The sequence below is a fragment of the Mirounga leonina genome, unplaced genomic scaffold, assembly GCF_011800145.1.
Source record: "Mirounga leonina isolate KUSES-001 unplaced genomic scaffold, KU_Mleo_1.0 Mir_93, whole genome shotgun sequence".
NCBI lineage: Eukaryota > Metazoa > Chordata > Mammalia > Carnivora > Phocidae > Mirounga > Mirounga leonina.
This window is the reverse complement of record NW_023270854.1, coordinates 45,487,789-45,506,172: the sequence shown is the minus strand read 5'-3', so window position 1 is coordinate 45,506,172 and position 18,384 is coordinate 45,487,789. Positions and strand designations below refer to the sequence as shown.

Genomic DNA, 18,384 nt, shown 5'->3' with positions numbered 1-18,384 from the left:
TGTTCATTACATTCATAACATGGTGCCTGATGGAACTTTCTATGGAGACACATCAGCAGAGGATGATTGGATCACTGCCTTTGAATTGTAGCTTTTCTAGATGCACCAATTAAACAGTAATTACTATATTGAAAGAAAGTGGCCTATTCAGCAGCATTTTTAACAAACACACTACTTGCTCACACCTGTATAAACCACTTTGGATACAAATATGCATTGTGGGATATTATTCTTGGACTACACCATTCATCTCTCAAAGCAGCTTCCCTAAGTTCGGCAGAAAAAGTTTTGAGGTCTATTAGGAAAACATGTGAAACATTCAACATATTCACTTGCTTTTAAAATAACAAAATGTTCATTTAGTTCAAATAATGCACTTTGATTCCAAAGCACATCTTCCCTACCAGCATGCTAGGTGGACATATATTAGAATTCCTTGCACAAATGAGGGAAAACTTACCAAAAGAAAAAGACTATATCTTGCCAATAATTACACATTATCTATCTCTAAACTGGAATTTAGAACTTTTGGTCAGAAAGGGTTAGGGGTCATGTGAAGAACATAGCTTCCACACGGGCAAAAGGTGTGTCCTAGATGAGTATTCCATAGAAACAGAGGTTTTGTCTTGTTTAATTCTAAAAGGAGTTGGGGTCTGTGATGTCCAAAAGATGATGTCTGAGTCCTTGGTCTCCTAAAGATGGACAGTATATAATGAGGAATTATCTGAGTTCAGACTGGTATTGTAGGCAATAGCAATGAAAATAACATACACACTCATGTGTGTGTGTTGGGTATATAATTTTATACCCAACAAAGCACTTCTAGTCACAAAAAAATGCTTTCACATTTTCAGCTGGGCATAAGCAGTGAACGAAATGTAAATTACTTATGGTCATGAAATCATTTGTGCGCCATTAAAAGATACACCATCCTTGTATTATGAGGTGATTTTGAAATGCTCATTCTAGATTTACCCTAGTATTCTCACCCTGATAGAAGAGTCAAATAAACTATATGCTTTCAGGGGCACCTGGGTGGTTCAGGGGTACCTGGGTGGCTCAGTTGGTTAAGCACCTGCCTTCAGCTCGGGTTATGATCCCAGGGTCCTGGGCTGGAGCCCGGTGTCAGGCTCCCTGCTCAGTGGGGAGTCTGCTTCTCCCTCTCCCTCTGCCTCCCACCTCTCCACTTCGCTCATACTCTCTCTCTCTCAAATAAATAAATAAAATCTTAAAAAAAAAAAAAAAGCTATATGCTTTCAATCTCTAATAGGATTTCAGTTCTTGAACATTTAGTTTTATAATCTCTTACGAAAAGTCCTCCTTTCTGAACTTCAGTGGCATAAAAAAGTAGATGAATATGAGTTCAAGTGGTATGTATAATGTGTATCAATTTTAAAATTTGCATTTATTTTCCAAACCAAAGCACGAACCAAAGTAGGCTGATAAAATGGCTTCATTTTTCATTTTTCTACTCTTATGATTTTGGTTACCAATTTAATTTTCTACTGTTACCTTAACTTCAGTTGATTTCCGCCCCTCATTCTAGAAATTAACAAGACTATTATGGTTTTTGTACACTTATCATACCCACTTTTTAGGAAATAAAAGAAATCAATCTTTAAAAATTACATTAATTCCATCCTCTGAGCACAGGTATAAAGGTAATTTGGGTAATGAAAGCAAATGTATAGGACTGTGAACCCCTGAGGGTAACGCATAAAAATCGAAACACTCTCAAAACTGGAAAAAGTAAAGTTAACTCTGATCCATTTTTCTTAATGTATTGAAACAAAAGCCACAATCGCTTCTTGGCCTTCTGGCTAACATCAAGTGAAACCAAAAGCCACTGCTACTACTGGGGATTTTAGAAAATAGACCTACATAGATAGGCCAATGACTGTGGTATTCACTTTCTAAAAATTATCACATACTAACTATAAAAACTGTTCTTATCTAAGGGATGATGCATGTACTGAGCTTGAGTATTCATATCAAGACCAAAAATGTAGGGCACTTGGGTGGCTTAGTTGGTTGAATGTCCAACTCTTGATTTTGGCTCAGGGTCGTGAGATCGAGCCCTGCATCTGGCTCTGCACTCAGCAGGGAGTCTGCTTGAGATTCTCTCTCTCCCTCTCCCTCTGCTCTCCCCACCAAAAAAAAAAACCCAAATATGTATGATTCTGAGTTATGGGATTAGAAAAGGAGTGCTCACAGCTTTGGATTATGGACTAAGTCTTATTGTGGCCAGATCACAATTTGAATGAATGAATCAAGAATGATTTGAGACATGTTTGACCTTCTAAGATCTTAAAGAGTCAGAAAGAGTTGTGTTTTGTATTGTATCTTATAAACCGACAGTCCTCAAAGTGTGGCTCAGGGACCTCTGGGGTCTCCTGGATCCTCTCAGGGGGTCTGTTATGTCAAGATTATTTTCATAATATCATTAAGACATTATTTGCCCTTTACACTCTCATTATCTCATGAGTGCACAACGGAATTTTCTAGAGGCTACTTGACAAGTGATGGCATCATCTCTCTGATAGCCCATAGAATTGTATGTGTGTATATTCTTGTGTTTAAAACATCTTTCAATTTTGATTTCTAATATGGAAATATCAATGGATAATAACCCACATAAATCAAAGCTATTTGTGGTCATCAATCATTTTAAGTGTAAAGGCATCCTGAGATCAAAGAGTTTGAAAACCACAGGTCTATACTAATTGTAGAAAAGAATGAATTCTGTACATTCCATGAAACCCTAAAATACATTGTAAAAGAAACCTGGAGTCCTGAAGGTTGTGTTTAACTGCTTAGTTTTGTCTGTACTACCATGGGCTACAGGCTACCATGGCCATAGTGCTGGGTTCTTTTAATGAAAGACGCTGAAGTCTTACCACCAGGTTAGCTGTATTAGAAATCTACTAATACAGTATAAAAGTGCAATTTTGTTGCAAATTTTTTTCAAGAACATTAGATAGAAGTCAGTCTCTATAGAATCTCTACAACTTTGATTTTAACCTATTATTAATTCTGTTCCACAGTTTACATGCTAATTACGTATCACTAGGTGTATTGGCCATATCCTTTACAGACTCATAAAAACCCAAATGACTTATCTTTTGATACATATTGTAATAAGAATGTATTTTCAAACAGAAATTTAGTTTATATTAAGGAGATATACTTTTCGACAATAGTCTAACTTGGTCAATCTTCTATATTCAATTCCCAAACTGATGTGACAGAGTAGAAATCTATTTAGAAGTGATAAAAAGTAAGACAGCAACTTTAATTTCAGTCCACTGACACAATTGTGACAATGAAATGGGCTCACCCATTCTTTCAAATATCTTTTATTTCACCTCCTTAATTTGCTATTTGTTTACTTATAGGATGATAACAGATAATAAACTGTAAATTCCTCATTTTGACACATAATTCACATAAATCTGGCTTCCCCAGAGCCCACGGAGGTACAAAGCTGTCCCAGGGTCCACAGTGTAAGATGAGAAACTAAGGAGTGGGTGGGGCTCTGAGTTCCTGCTTCATCCAGATCTGGTTGAAGCGATTCGATGCAAAAAATAACTACTCCTTTCCCCCTTTTTGGGCTAAATGACTTTATTGTTAATGATAATGCTCATAATAATAAAATAAGTTTGTGTTCGAATCCATTCTCCTCTAAGGGCTCCAACAAAATTTAGCAAAAACATGTTACTCATATAATTTCATTAGAAAAATGAGGATAAGTATTATGCCCATTTTTCAGATGAAGTAACAGAAAAAACAAAACAAGAGTTATTTTCCATTCACAATAAGTAACATTTCTAGGGTAGCATCCAGGTCTCTTACCCATATTTTAACTACTGGTCTATTGCCAAGAGTAATAAAACCAACCAAAATTTGTATTGTATTTTCTGGTTTGTACCTTAGATTCAGATCTAGTCACTTCATTTTTACCTAACAGCAACCCCATAAGCGTTACACTTGTCTGTCATTTCTTCGTATCTGAGGTTCAGAGACATTAGGGACCCATGCAAAGTCACATATCTAGCAAGTGGACACTCAAGGCTAAACCTAATGTCTTTGGGTGCCAACATTTTAACTAGGAGGCTGTTAGTGAGTAATAATTGTTCTAGTCCATTAAGTGGAAGAAACATACTAGACAAGGGTAGAGCTTCTTTCTTCTCTTCCCTTCTCCCTTCCAATTTTGAGCCCCTCAGGACAACAATAACTTGGACATCCATCCAGCTTGGAGTCCAGTGGGAACAGAACATGAATAAAACAGGATTGGGGAGAATGGGCCATGACAGCGAGGTGAATGATCCCACAGTCCAATAAAGCTGACCCCTAAGCCTATCACACTGGGTCAGAAGGTCCAATTACAGGTCTGTTCCAGTTCTTTTTATGACTGACAGCAGCCAGAGGCAAAATTACTTTGGTGTCTGTTAATCCAGCCTCTAATTTTCCCTTTGCCCCAATACACACAGAGCATCCTGGTGGCCCAGGGTGAGTGATACTGTGAATCCAGATTTAAAGTGCCCTTGTTGCCTAGAAGAAGAGCAACTGAGTTCAGTCCCGGTTCTCCTCATGGGGACATTACCTGCAGCTCTGTTTGGAAGAAAAACTTCTGCGGACATTGTGTGCAGTCATAGATCTTGTCTTCTTGTCCATGGGCAGAGAAAATATGCTGCTGCAACTTGTTTGCTTGAACAAACACTGAAATGATAAAAGGATGGTGAACTTTGGGTTATTTTCTTCCTGCAATGCCCTCGGTCGATGACTCCCCGTGAAGAGCCCCAGACTGAGCAACCTCAGTGGCACACCTTCTGGGTGTGACCACTGCCAGGCACTGGGGAGGGCTGAGTCACACTTGCTCGTGGTTGGGTCGCTGGCTTTTGTGAAAGTGCACTCTACCAAGTGCCTAATTCAACCCAAACAGCTCCGAAGTCAAGGTTTATTGAGGCCCCGCTCCCTATAAATCTTTTAAAAATAAAGCTGAAAATTGTCAAATGCACAGCACTGTCTGAACAGAAATGACTCTTATTTCTCAGCAACCCACAGGTTAAGAAATCATAGATGCCAAAACCCTGTTTATTGTATTTGCCTAAAGTTCCAGCTAGCAAACAGTTCTCTATTTGAATGTGTTAATGCTAAAAATTATATCCCACAGCTACTCTGGGGCACTGTCTATAAATGTGAAACAGAACTGCAGGTAAATTCTCTTTGGATACTTTAAGATCAACTCAGCCTACACACTGAATGCAAGGGTTTCAATAATATAAACATGTTCAATTTTAATGACTACAAAACAAGGCCCTAAGACTGTGTAACAGTTTACCTAGGAGACATACTATTAATAATTAAATTGTATATGCCAGAGGCAGTGTTTGGGTTGGCAGAACTGACTTCTGATGGATGCCTGGTGCACTGTGACCTAAAAAAGTTTGCATCTACAATATTAATCTGTATAGGCAGGGAAAGGATTTATTAAAGATGTTGGCATTTGACTTTGACTCCACTCTAATCATTAAAATTATTCTAATTGCCCGCCAACCTAAAATATTAGAATATTGTTCTTGTGAGTCATACATTTTAATCACATTTCTCATTACCTTAAAAAACTACTCAGATTTCTTCTCTCCCACCTAACACACTTTATACTGGAAGTTTTTTTTTTTTTTTTTAATTGTTATTTCTAAAATTACTTCAAGATACACTAAAACAATTCAGGTCTGTCCGCACAGAAAATGTAGACTGCTCATGTTTAATGCATTTTTGTCTCTTACCTACATCAACAAAAAGAAATGGGGTTTTTATACAGATTTGCAACTGATCTCCATATAACTTAGCACATTTTATGAGGCTTCTGGCTACAACATCAAATAACTATTTTATTAGGGGTCTTAATCATGAGGAGATCTATGACCCAGTCTTCCTGATGAAGACTTATTATGAGCTTTTATAAAGAACTCAGACTCCTGACTCATGGTATCTTAAGATGAATACTATGTTATGGTAAAAATATAACAATATATATTTTTATCTTAACTACGGAGAACTGCTGGTTACCAGAGGGGAGGGTGGTGGGGGGATGGGTATAATAGGGGATGGGGATTAAGGAGGGCACTTGTTGTGATGAGCACTGGGTGATGTACGGAAGTGTTGAATCACTATATTGTACACCTGAAACTAATAAATCACTGTATATTAACTACCTGGAATTAAAGTAAAAACTTAAAAAAATAAACAAAAGAATTTTAAAAAGCAAGCCTTCCCCCCACCCTAAACCCAATACATATTTTTAAATACAAATTGAAAGAATAAAAAAAAAAGAACAGTTCCATGAGGGGTGGCTGATGAAATTACTGAACAAGAATGAGCCTCACAGGCAAATGTTGAAGACAGAGCCATCACGACACTCAAGTTCTACTTGTGGTAACTGGGCAATGAACATGGCCCCTCTCCTATTTTGTTACAGGATAGAAATCTATAGGCTGAACACAGAGAAGGTTAATAATCAATGTCTGGAATCTTGCTGTGCAGACAAAGAAGCCAGTTTTCAGAGAAGGATATATTTTTGTTTTGTTTTGTTTTGTTTTTTGTTTTTTGTTTTTTTAGACAAATAAGAAGGAAACATAGCCTTGAGGGGCTTGACCATCAAGTTCAAGACACATGCAAAATGATCACAAAGGATTTTCCAAAATAACTTCCTCACTGTTGGGGGAGTACCAGAAACGTGTGTGATCATATTTCAACCCCTGTGGGGTTCAAATTATAGTTTCTGATTTATATATTTTTTTGCTGCTGTTGCTGAAAACTCTAGTACTACAACATCCAATAAAAGTTTCTTCTCAAAAATGTACATTTATATCAACGTCTACTTTTAAAATCCAATTTCATAGGAAATAAACGCCTCATCTAATCTGTTTATCTAATCTGTTTTCTAGTTCAAAGATTTTGGGAGGGTTTTAATAATATCTTTTTTATTTCTTATGGGGACTGTTAGAAAATTCTCCGTGTTTCAATAACAGACATGGGCTGGGCAACATGACTGCATTCTAGTCAGACGGCTTGCGATTCAGAAGCCGCTTGGTGCAGGCACTCTGACTTGGTGACCTTTCAACACCAAAAGGAGAAAAGTGAACAGAACCTGGATGTCGTTTTCCAGATGGAAAAGTGCAAAGTTCTGCGAGAGCTCGAAATGCCATTTGTTCATCCTAACAGTTAACCTTCCTGCCCATTTGAGCCTTTAAGTAGGCAGCAATCAATGTTAATCAGCAGAAATCAAACATCTTCTCCCCAAATTGAACCAAAGTCATATCCGTAAAAGGCCGCAGCAGTGGGGATACGCTTTGGTAGGAAAGATGTGATCTGGCCATGGAGCTCTCTAGAGTTTCCTACCTGTGAAGCAGACGGGGCACTTGAAGGTACCTCCCATCCCTTCGAAGCTGTGCTCGATCAGATGGCACTGGAGTTTGGCAGGGGAGTCGAAGGTCTGGCTGCAGAGTTTGCATTCGTGGTTCAGTCCTTCATCTGTTAAGGGGAATACACGAGCAGAAAAGTTGAAACCCCCCCATATCTTTAATAGACGAGTGAATTCACTATAACGGCACACATTAAACGATTTCCGTCACCGAATAGAAATACATAGTAGCGTATAAGGGTTTTGGTTACTATTTCACATTACCTATGAATTTATATCAATTTAAAACATTTCTGGAATTTAACCTCCAAAAATAATCAGAAGGCAGAGTTTGTCTTAGGGTAATGCATTTTGTTCAGCTTTTCCAGTATAATTAGATGTCACTATTAAGGCGTCTCCTTTTCACTATCATGTTTTTATGGCTGTGTGTTTCTGAAGTCCTAAAATAATGGACCCATAGGAAAATGGACAGCTTCTTCCTCAGGCCTCTCCTCTGGTTTACTTAGAAGGTTCTACAAGTTTCTATTTCTAACTATAACGTTTTTAGTGGTATTCCCACAACTTTCTTTTTCTATTCCCAAGATGTTCAGGCAATTTTGAAATATTATTCATGCTTATAGCATATCCTATAAGTGCTTTATTTTTTCTGCTTGGGACTCCCAGTTCCCCATATCTTCTCAGTTCAGTGTCCCCTCTACTTTGTAAGACAGTTTTAATTTTACCTGGTAATCCAGACTGCCTTTCTTCAAAGGAGCTTCTACGAGCTCCAACCTCACTTTTTTTTTTTTTAAAGATTTTATTTATTTATTTATTTATTTGAGACAGAGAGAATGAGAGAGAGAGAGCACATGAGAGGGGGGAGGGTCAGAGGGAGAAGCAGGCTCCCTGCCAAGCAGGGAGCTTGATGCGGGACTCGATCCAGGGACTCCAGGATCATAACCTGAGCCGAAGGCAGTCGCTTAACCAACTGAGCCACCCAGGCGCCCTCCAACCTCACTTTTGACTAGTCCTGGATTTTTCTTTATATCTTAGGGACAAGATGATAGAAAAATATTTTGATGTAATAATAATTGCTACATAATGTGAAGAGTTTCTGTTGTTGGATGCCATTATTTTTATGTTGCTTTTGTCCTTATTAAAACCTTCCTGCAATTTAAAATTTAAAGATTATTCCAACTTATTTCAACTTGCAATTATAAGAAATGAAAACCAGTAACACTAGAATGAACAACCTCACATTTCTTTAGTGTTTTCTAAACTGTTTTAGACACTGTTGTTCTAAGTGCCCACACATAGAAATTAATTTAACAACTACAATCAGTCCCATTTTATAGATGAGAAAAATGAGGCCCAGAGAGTTTAAGTGATTTTTTTCCGAGTCAAACGGGCAATACTTGGTGGAGCCAGAACTGAACTCCAGGCATCCTGGCCTCAGGGTCCACGATCTTAGCAAATAGGCTCTGCCTTACACCAACTCCCAGACGACTTCTCAGAGGAAGGGCTGAGAGGCTGCAATTTAACCAAGCTTGTTATCAAGTTATACTTTTATCTTCTCCTATTTGCAGTGATTAAAAATGTTATTAAGGAACATGAGTGTCAGATATTCTCGGTCTAGGGAATGAAAGGCATATTCACACCATGGGGGCAACAAGTCTATCCTCCAAATGTATCTCCTTCCATGCAACATGAAGTGCACGTGTAAGTCCTTCACCAGCTGATATTACTGGCAACACAAAGGCTCAATTACAAAGTGAATTATTATTAGCTAACTAGGAGTAAAATCACTCTATTTGTATTCCTAATCTTTCTTCTCACACAAGTATGAGTCTTTAGAAGCAGAGGATTGGAATTTGTAAAAAGAGAAGCAAAGCACTAATTAAGCCACCCAGTACTGTCTACATTTCACAAGAGATAAAAACCTACTCTGTATTTGGGTGGCACAGTAAATTCCTTGATTATAATTATGTAAGAAGGAGTTTAATTGTGCATACTGACATGACAAGGGGTTATACAAAAAGCTTTAGGGATTATATAAGATCAAGGGGTTTTCATCTGTTCCTTTCTCTCTCTCTTTTTTTAATCCTAAAGTCACTAACATTTTTCCAAATTTTAGATATTAAGAAATATCAGGAACACAATTTATTGTAGGGACTTAGGTCAGTAAGTTGATCAACAGAAAAACTTGCCAAATTTAAATGTTTTCTATTTCCTCAATGCTGCATACCTTACTTTGGTGATAAGAAGGTAACCAGGAGTTCAACTTTCATCTTTAAATCGTGTGTTTGGCACAAGAACCAAGATGCGGCCAATGGGTGTGAGCAGATATACACATTTGTTCCAGAATTCTTAACCTTACAATATTTATGAAGAAACATATATAAGCCTGGTTGGCTTTCTAGAGGATAATGACTGACTGTTCTGCGAAAACAAAGTGAATTATGCAAGTTAGAATGATCTTTAATATGATGTTATGTTTCTTGACTCTGAGTATTTTGTTTGGAAAATTAATAGGAGAAATATATATGTGTACGAATACAAAGAAAATGTCATCAATTTTTATTTATTTCCTATCCTGAGAACAGAGAAGTTCTATCCCAAAACATTACATAACCTAAATTTAGTCAAGTGAATTCACAAGAAGGTGACACAAAGTCATAAAGCATTTATGCATTATTAGTGCAGACTTAGTTTTCATGAATCCCATACTTGGTGAAGGCACTAAGTGATAGCAATGTTAACAATAGCTTCCAGCATTTTCAGAACTTTTTATAGTGTAACAGCACATTTTAATATTGAAAAATAAACCCAAACAAACATGTTGGGAGTTCTACCTGCCTTTCATTTCTATGTTCATTTCTATGTTAGAGGTCTTTTCCAACAAGTAACTTTTCCTAGCTATTTGAGTAAGATAGAAAATACATCTGAATTACTACACAGCAAATGGTAGATAAGCGAAAGCCAGTGTGCTCTAAGCTAGACAGGGCACACATCTACACATTTCTCCCACCTTTATTAACTTCCCTACTCATTTTCCCCGTGCTCACACTTGCTTATTTACACAGGGTCGAATGGATAATGAGTGAGAGTGACAGAAGGACCCAGAACACTTTTACCACTGGTTAACAGAACTCATTTTGTATTTTTTAACCGAAGAAGAGGGCAGAGAGAGTAATGGCAAACTAAGAAAATGTATTTATAATAAGAATTTCAAAAGTTTATCCTTACTCAGAGTCTCTGTTTAACTCAGCTCCCGTACATTCTCTATTTACATTGTGTGGCGAAGAACAGGGTCTTAATTTTCAAAGAAATCCTAAAAAAATCCTCAGTACTTGGGGATCTACCTTAGGTAAGCCCTGTTTCCTTTCAAAACTGAGCTTCTCTCTTATTTTTTTTTTTTTTTAAGATTTTATTCATTTATTTGACAGAGAGAGAGATAGCGAGAGCAGTAACACAAGCAGGGGGAATGGGAGAGGGAGAAGCAGGCTTCCCGCCGAGCAGGGAGCCCGATGTGGGGCTCGATCCCAGGACCCCGGGATCATGACCTGAGCCGAAGGCAGACGCTTAACGACTGAGCCACCCAGGCGCCCTGAGCTTCTCTCTTCTTGCGATCTGGTAGGAGGGGGTAAGGAACTGGAAAGTTGCACTGTGGCTTTAATTTAAAGTTGACGTTCACGAGGTGCCAGTATCAACATCTCTGATTCCAGGCAAACTTGAGCCTCAGGCTCAGGATTTTGCCAACGGAGCCACAACCTGCACCTTGTCTTTTTATCTCCCTTCTTCCTTAAGGTGCCAAAATCCTAAAAATTCAATCAAAGTAACCATTTCTGCTCTCCGGAAAGGTAGCAGCTGACAGTAATTGGATAATACAGTCTGACTCATTTATTAAAAAGAGATTCTGAGTCAATTGATTTAATAACCATTACAATATTCCATTAAGGATGTAATAGGCTAGTGCAGCCCTATTTTTTTTATTGAGTTACAGAGGAGATCTATGGGTGAAATTTCTAGATTTTTCTTCCCTTTTTGCTTATCTATAGTCTTCAGATTTTCCACAATGAGTATAATTTGCCTTTGTAGGTGACTTTGAAAGTTAAAGACTAAAAAGCACTACCCTCTCTAGACCCTATTAACTACCACACTGAAATTCTGATGGCCAAAAGGTTACACAGGAAATGGGCAATAATATGGAGGACAGAAAAACTCCAGTTCTGGACACTACTAGGCTGAAGAGTATTCTAGCCAAGTACATGTGAGAGCAGAGATTAGCACAGGGAAAGGGAGAAAGAAACAGAGTGTAAATTTAGTCAAATGAATGAGAAGAATATGGAGCTTTCATTATAAACCTGCATCTTTCCAGAACAAAGAGAAAACCCCTGTTTGTTGTGTGCTGGTGGAGGGGAGCATGTGTGCGGCCAGCACTGTTGGTCCAAGGTCAGGAAGGGCAAGAGTGAAGCTGTCACCACTGAGAACATGTTGGAGGCCACCGACTTCCCATCCTGGTCAACCACTTGAAAGCATGACCAAAGATGGCGTGGATATAATTGAGAAATAATTTCCCATGCACAGAAATTTCAGCTCAAATAATTACTTCCACTTGTTAATCTGCATTTAAGTGTGAACATAAATGTAAACAGGAATCGAGTCTACATAGAAGACACTGATACTAATGTAAATATTTACTCCGCTGTTAAATGTTGAAAAGGAAAAGAGTCTGAATACATAATTGCAATACAACCTCAATGCTTTCGTAGGGAATGTGATGACCATGTCCAAAACTTTGTGCTATAAGAACAAAATCTGTTTATGGGAGGCCAGTTCAAAGGGGAATGATCATTTCTATCTCTCCAATTTATAAAACGTGGACCAACACAACTATTAATCAGCCAGCTTTGTAACAGAAAAAAATAATAGTTGCCATTTGGATGCTCAAGCACAACACAAGTTGTAAGCTCCAACATGGCAATTGTAAGCATAACAGAAGACACTGACATTTCAATATAAGCTTTAAACAAGAGAAACACTTTAAGCAGCCTCCAGACTGTGTGTCCCATGTTTATACTCCTTTTCCTTCAATAAAAACAAAAATCTAGAGCAGCTACAAGCAAATGTTCAGTGGTTGACTTACATGCAGCTGTTATCCCAGGAATCACTGGGGGCCCCCTTATATCGTCTTATCAACACTGCAGCCATTACAGAGGACCAATTTGTAACGGTTTATAAGTAGAACTCCTTCTCTTATTTCCCCTCGAGACTGGCCAGAAGGGTCCTCCAGCCTCTTCCACTGCATAAATCTATAGGCTAAAGTCCAAAGATACAAACCCCTCTCGGTGCATCATCATGTGGCAGGGGCCATACTTAAAAGCTCTGATCTGAGTGGGAGTACACTCTGCCCTTGGAATCCAAACAGAGGAATCAAATACCCTGCAGTTGTAATTTTTCCCGTTCGAACGCATATACCACTATATCCTTACATATATTTTTAAATCCAAGAAAATTATGCCCTAAACCAATTCCCAACCCCCAACCCTTTACCCTGCTTCTCCTCTTCCCGGAGTTAATTTCCAAGCACACATTTATAAGCTAGGGTTCTGAGGAGTAACAAAGAAAAGCCACACATGACAAAACTCACCCCTCGGCTACACTGGCTCACCCTAGAAACCAGGAGGAGAAAAATAGGCAGACCGTGCTGTAATTTGCCATGCACACAGCCATTGCGTCTCTCTAGGTCCATAGCGCTCAGGCCACTATGATTTGTTGCGTTCCATGCGGTGCCTACTTCACGCCCGCAACACAAACACGCAGAGGTGCTAATTTGGCAATGGAGACTATTACTTAGGCCTCAAGGTCTGCCAGCAGATTAGTCATCAAGCCCCCAAAGTCAGGCCGAATTTGAGAGCCCTGAATATTACGTGAACCCTTCCTTACCCTAGTTAAAAAGCTCTGCTCTGTTCCACTGCACAATGCAATGTGCAAACGAAGACTGACACTAGCTCCTTCCCGGATTTTCTCACTGGCAGGTATGGGAATGTGGGCCACCGTCAGGATTGCTATGCCACACAAGAGAGGAATACGAGATACAAGTGTAAGACGCACTGTAAGAGAGAAAGGGCACTGGGGATACCAGGAGGAAATGAGCACCAGGTGCCTCGACTTTGACTAGCCACGCTTGCCACCCTTGGTCAGGTAGCTCGAGAAAAGCAAACTGATATACATCCCGTGTGTCTCAGCCAGAATTTTATTTCAAGGAGCCCTACAAGGTGCAAGGCTGCATTTAACTCAGTCACTCCCTGGTTTTGGCCCATGGTCTTAAAGGCTACAATGCTTTTGGACTTTATAAGCAAAGCCACTGATACCGACACTGTTATTTCCTGTCTTGAACTTCTCATTATCAGCAGGGCTGGAGCAGGAAATGATTCAACTGGGGTAGGCTGCATTGTACCCAGCAGATTTTAAAGAGCCCAGGGGCTGCCTGGAGCCCCATAAACATCAGCAGCTTGGAAACTAGCAGGAGGTCCAGGTGGGCCGGGATGGGAGAGGCAGGCAGTGGGATTTTAGATGCTCTGAGATGCAGTATTGTCCAATTCCTTGGCTACTATTATCGGTCATGGGTATTAGTTATTTGAACATTCTCATGTAGGAAAAAACACTGGAATACTGTTCAAACAATACATAATAAAACAACCCACTAAAAAGTGGCTTCCCTCCACCTGTGGGGACTCAGCAGCGATATTTCGGCACACGTCTGAAATTAAGGATGAGCATGTGGACAAAAGACATCTTTCAAACCTGACCAGTGTGTTGGCACCTCCAGGTCGTCAGCCTTTTCTTCTCTCCTTTCCTAATCGAAACATGAGCCCGCAGTTGAAGCCTCAGAGAAAACATACAGTGCCAGCAAATAGCTTTGAAGTTAAAAAGTGGGGCTTTAGGTGTTTTCATTTAAGAAAAAAATCAGGTTTTGGTAATGCACTGATAAAATCCCTTTGAGCTCCATTCACTCCTCTGCCCAAGAAAAAGTGTTCTTAACTAAGAAAACTAGAAAGAAGCATAAATACTGAAAGAAGTAAAAATACTGTTAGCCCTGAAAAAGGCAAGGGTGGGGAGAGGGTTAGGAGCGAGGACTGCGACCAACTTAAGTCTGAAATACATCCCTTCGATCTGTTTCTGTAGAAAACAGAGAGGCTTTTAAAAAAATTAGTTTGTGGCATAAAGCTTTAACTTCAGTATATGCTGCTGTATTGCACCAAAAGGGATCCAGTTTACTTGAGGTCAATTTTTCCCCTTCTTTCTGCTCACTTGAATACATGAAAGTAACCTTTATTCTTTTACAAAGTTTTCACCACCTAATCTTTAGTGCTGCAATGTTCACTGCCTTGACAGCAAGTTTCTGAGCACACAAGACAGTATAAAAATTTACTTACCTTTTGCATAAAATTAGACATACAATATGATTGGAAATAGCATGTTTCCGATTCAGTAATGCATTTCAGCTCTTGCCTTGCCTATTAAAGAATGGTGGATGGTAGCCCAGGACATCTCAATACGAGGGAGTGCCAAGCACTGAGTTTGGGGTTATTCATCAATTTGTGCCACAAGGCAAGTTTCAGGAGGGCAAGGACTTTTGTCTGTTTGCTGCACTGATGAATGCCAAGTACCTAAAACAGGACAGGGCTCATAGTTGGGATGCAATAAATATTTATTGAATTTATGGGAAATACACACTTAGCCAGTCCGACATCTAATTTCAATCAGAGCAAAATGCTGAGACTAGCTCCAAAACAATATTTATTATTTATCAATTGTTTTCTTCTTCTTTTTTTTAAAGATTTTATTTATTTGTCAGAAAGAGAGAGCGCACAAGCAGGGGGAGCGGCAGGCAGAGGGAGAAGCAGGCTCCCCGCTGAGCAAGGAGCCCGATGCGGGGCTCAATCCCAGGACCCTGGGGATCATGACCTGAGCAGAAGGCAGACACTTAACCAACTGAGCCACCGAGACATCCCTATCAGTTTTTTAAACGTTTGCTCCATTCCCTTGTACATTAAGCGCCATGTGATGACACATTTGGACTAACCAAATTTACCCTATTTACCCTTGCCTTCATTATTTCCTGAAATACGATAAAAATCCTCTGGTAAATAAAACATTAGCAAGTATAACTGTCTTATCTGCCAGTTTATCTCTGGCAAGAAACTGATGAGCCCAAACTTAGCTCTTGTTTCAAGAGGAAAAGTGTTATCACGCATTTTATATCTGAAATACAAAAGAAGAACACTGTGTAAGAAGGGTAATTACCTTTTATTTGCCCCAAGTCACAGAGAAGGCTCTGGATCACACATCCATGACCCCATAGTTACTTTTTTAAATGATTTTTATTAATAGTTCTGTATTCTTCTATTACAAAGCTCCATTCTTTTAACTAATTGGTTAAATCAGATGTATGCGTTGATTACACTCTTAGCTTAAAATTTCTCTTGTTTGGTGTTAAGTACCTACTGTGAATGCCCTCACATCTGGGACTTCTGGCACTGGTGGGAATAGAGGTACATTTACCTTCGAGTACTGTACGAAAGCAAACCACAAATTGGTAAAATCGAAAGAGGATAGCTCATGCAGCATAAACTAAACGAAACCTGCTTTAAAGTTAAATCTATCAAGAAAACATCTTGGAGGACTGAGACAGTGCAACAGTCAATATTAATTCAGCACAGCGGTGGGTCAGCCACGGGAGCCACATGCTGGACACAGTTCTCATCAGGTATGTGTTCGTGTTGCTGTTGCCGGGTTTATGGCAAGGGTCAGAGCCTTTTCTTCTGTTTACCTTCTTCTTCTTGGCATAAAGCCACTAGTTATCTGAAGGAGAAAGTCTCCAAACGCTTAAAAGCTGTTTATCTCTGCTAGAAAGCATGGCTTGCGATTGCTGATGATTTTAAAACAAAATAAAAACCAAACCAAAACAAAACAAACAAAAGAAATGGAATGAGGTTCACCAGCTTCTGTAAATATTATGGATCTCAACAATCATGGGTTTTTTTTAGTGCCCACAGGTTCAAGACAAGAAACTAGTCAGGCATTTCCAAAGCTAATTATCTTTCTAGGCAACTTCTGTTATTGATAACTTTTTGCCAAGTCATCTAAGCTGTGGCGTTTCGAATCAGGGTTCACCACAGAAGCACAAGTTAAAGGTCCAATGGGTGGGGTGCAAAGGTATAAAAGGGGCAAGGATCTCAGATCTCCAAGGGACCTTATCCTGCTCCTTCTACTTGGTGGCAGGCAGTATGCAGAAAATCCTAAGCAGCAGTGCAAAAATCACAATACTGCACATTATTTGCAAATGACTCACATTTTTATTGTTCTATTGGTGTGACCTTAGAAACTCGGCCTTGAAGAATAAAAAAAGGTAATGGCGCAATAAGTGCAATAAGATTTCTAAAAACAGTTTATTGGAAATGTGTTGTGAAACTTGAATTCTTCTAATCAAACGATGCCACCCCTTAGAGAAATTTTCCTGTGCATTATTAAAGTGATATACTGCAGTACTAGTTAGAGCTCCATAACCTTTAAATTGCCTGATTGTAATTAAGGCCACTAGTTTTATTTAGGAAGGTTCAAGGAGGCTCAATTTAAGTTGGCTTAACTAGTGTGAATTTAATGTCATGCTGCCAGAAGGCAGAGGAGCTCTCTGGCCTGGCTCTTCCGTGGCACATGCAGCTGTGGGGCCATGAATTCTAAATTAAGCCCAGATTTAGACAAACTACAGATATCAGAACGTAGCTGGGTGTGCGCAAACATGCATCCCCACGGTTGCATGTGTGCACCATTCATTCATCCATCCATTCATTCATTGCACTGGCAGTTTCTCCATTTGGGACTCTAAATACATCTGTTTATTTATCATGTGCATAGAAGGGGTCTAGAGTCACCCTTAAAGGCATAACGATCACTTTCACTGAAAGGTGAGGCTTAAGAAAATGTCCAATCAGCATTAATGATTTAAAATAAAATGTGCTTGTAACAAAGTTGTGAAGGCAAGAACATTGCTCGCATTATAAAAGAAATCCTAGGAAGGAAAATTTACAGTTAGCTAGATGAGGAGGAAATGAAGGGGACTGTTTGGACAGGGCACTAAATGGAGCGCTGAGCATAACATATAAACTTCACTGAAAGGGCAGCAAATCAAGGACTGAAAATAAAAGATAAGAGAAAATGAAGGTATTCCGCGCACAGACTAGCAGAAGGGAAGAGTAGCAGCAGAAAGAAAACACTTAAGGATTTGACCCATGTTCAAAATTTTACTGGATGTGAACGCAAAAACATTCATCTCTGGATAGAATGCTGGCACTTTTCTGTAGCTCCAACGGCAATAATGATAAATGAATTTCTTTACAGCCAAGTGGCTCAAGCAGCCAACTACGTTACCACTATATAATTAATAACAATAAGCAATTAAAGAGAACAGCAGGTTACAACTATAAGGTGTCAAAATATATTAGCAAAGGAGAGCGCTGCAACAACACACTTAAAAGAAAAATAAACATACAGTGTGTGAACCTACAGACACTCGCTTCTTCCGCACTCTTATAGATAGCGCCTTTATGCTTAAAGAAAAATAGAGGATGGCATAAAACTACTATAAGGTGATTAACGGCCCTCCAAAAGCAAATAACGCTCCCAAGGCTCAGAGAAATCTGAAAAGTGATATGGGAAACATGATTGTGAGGGCCTGAGAGAGTTGGCTGACCATGATTTGGCGTTATCCCTTTACTAAGAAATATTCTAATAAGTACCTCCCTAAACTGTATTGGTTGGCCCAGATATTTTCAAAGATCGCAGAACATTGTGCTTTTTTATGTAAAATGAAGAAGCAATAAACTAGGAATGCGTAGGGGAAAAAATGAAAGGGTAAATGTTATATAATTGGCTAAATGCTGGGATGTTAGATAAAGGTTAGAAGTGGCCATGGA

The 18,384-nt window shown here is 39.1% G+C and overlaps 1 protein-coding gene across 5 annotated transcripts in view; it reads right to left on the bottom strand.

Moving 5' to 3' along the window:
- The window catches only part of ZNF521 (zinc finger protein 521), a 274,395-nt gene that overhangs the window by 21,789 nt on the left and 234,222 nt on the right, over window positions 1–18,384 (bottom strand). For all 5 annotated transcript variants that reach the window (XM_034995731.1, XM_034995732.1, XM_034995727.1 and 2 more), the window contains 2 exons: window positions 7,405–7,536; window positions 4,604–4,719 (listed from right to left, as the gene is read on the bottom strand). In XM_034995731.1, coding sequence (XP_034851622.1) covers window positions 4,604–4,719; window positions 7,405–7,536 — 248 coding nt within the window. The remainder of the gene's footprint in view (window positions 1–4,603; window positions 4,720–7,404; window positions 7,537–18,384) is intronic.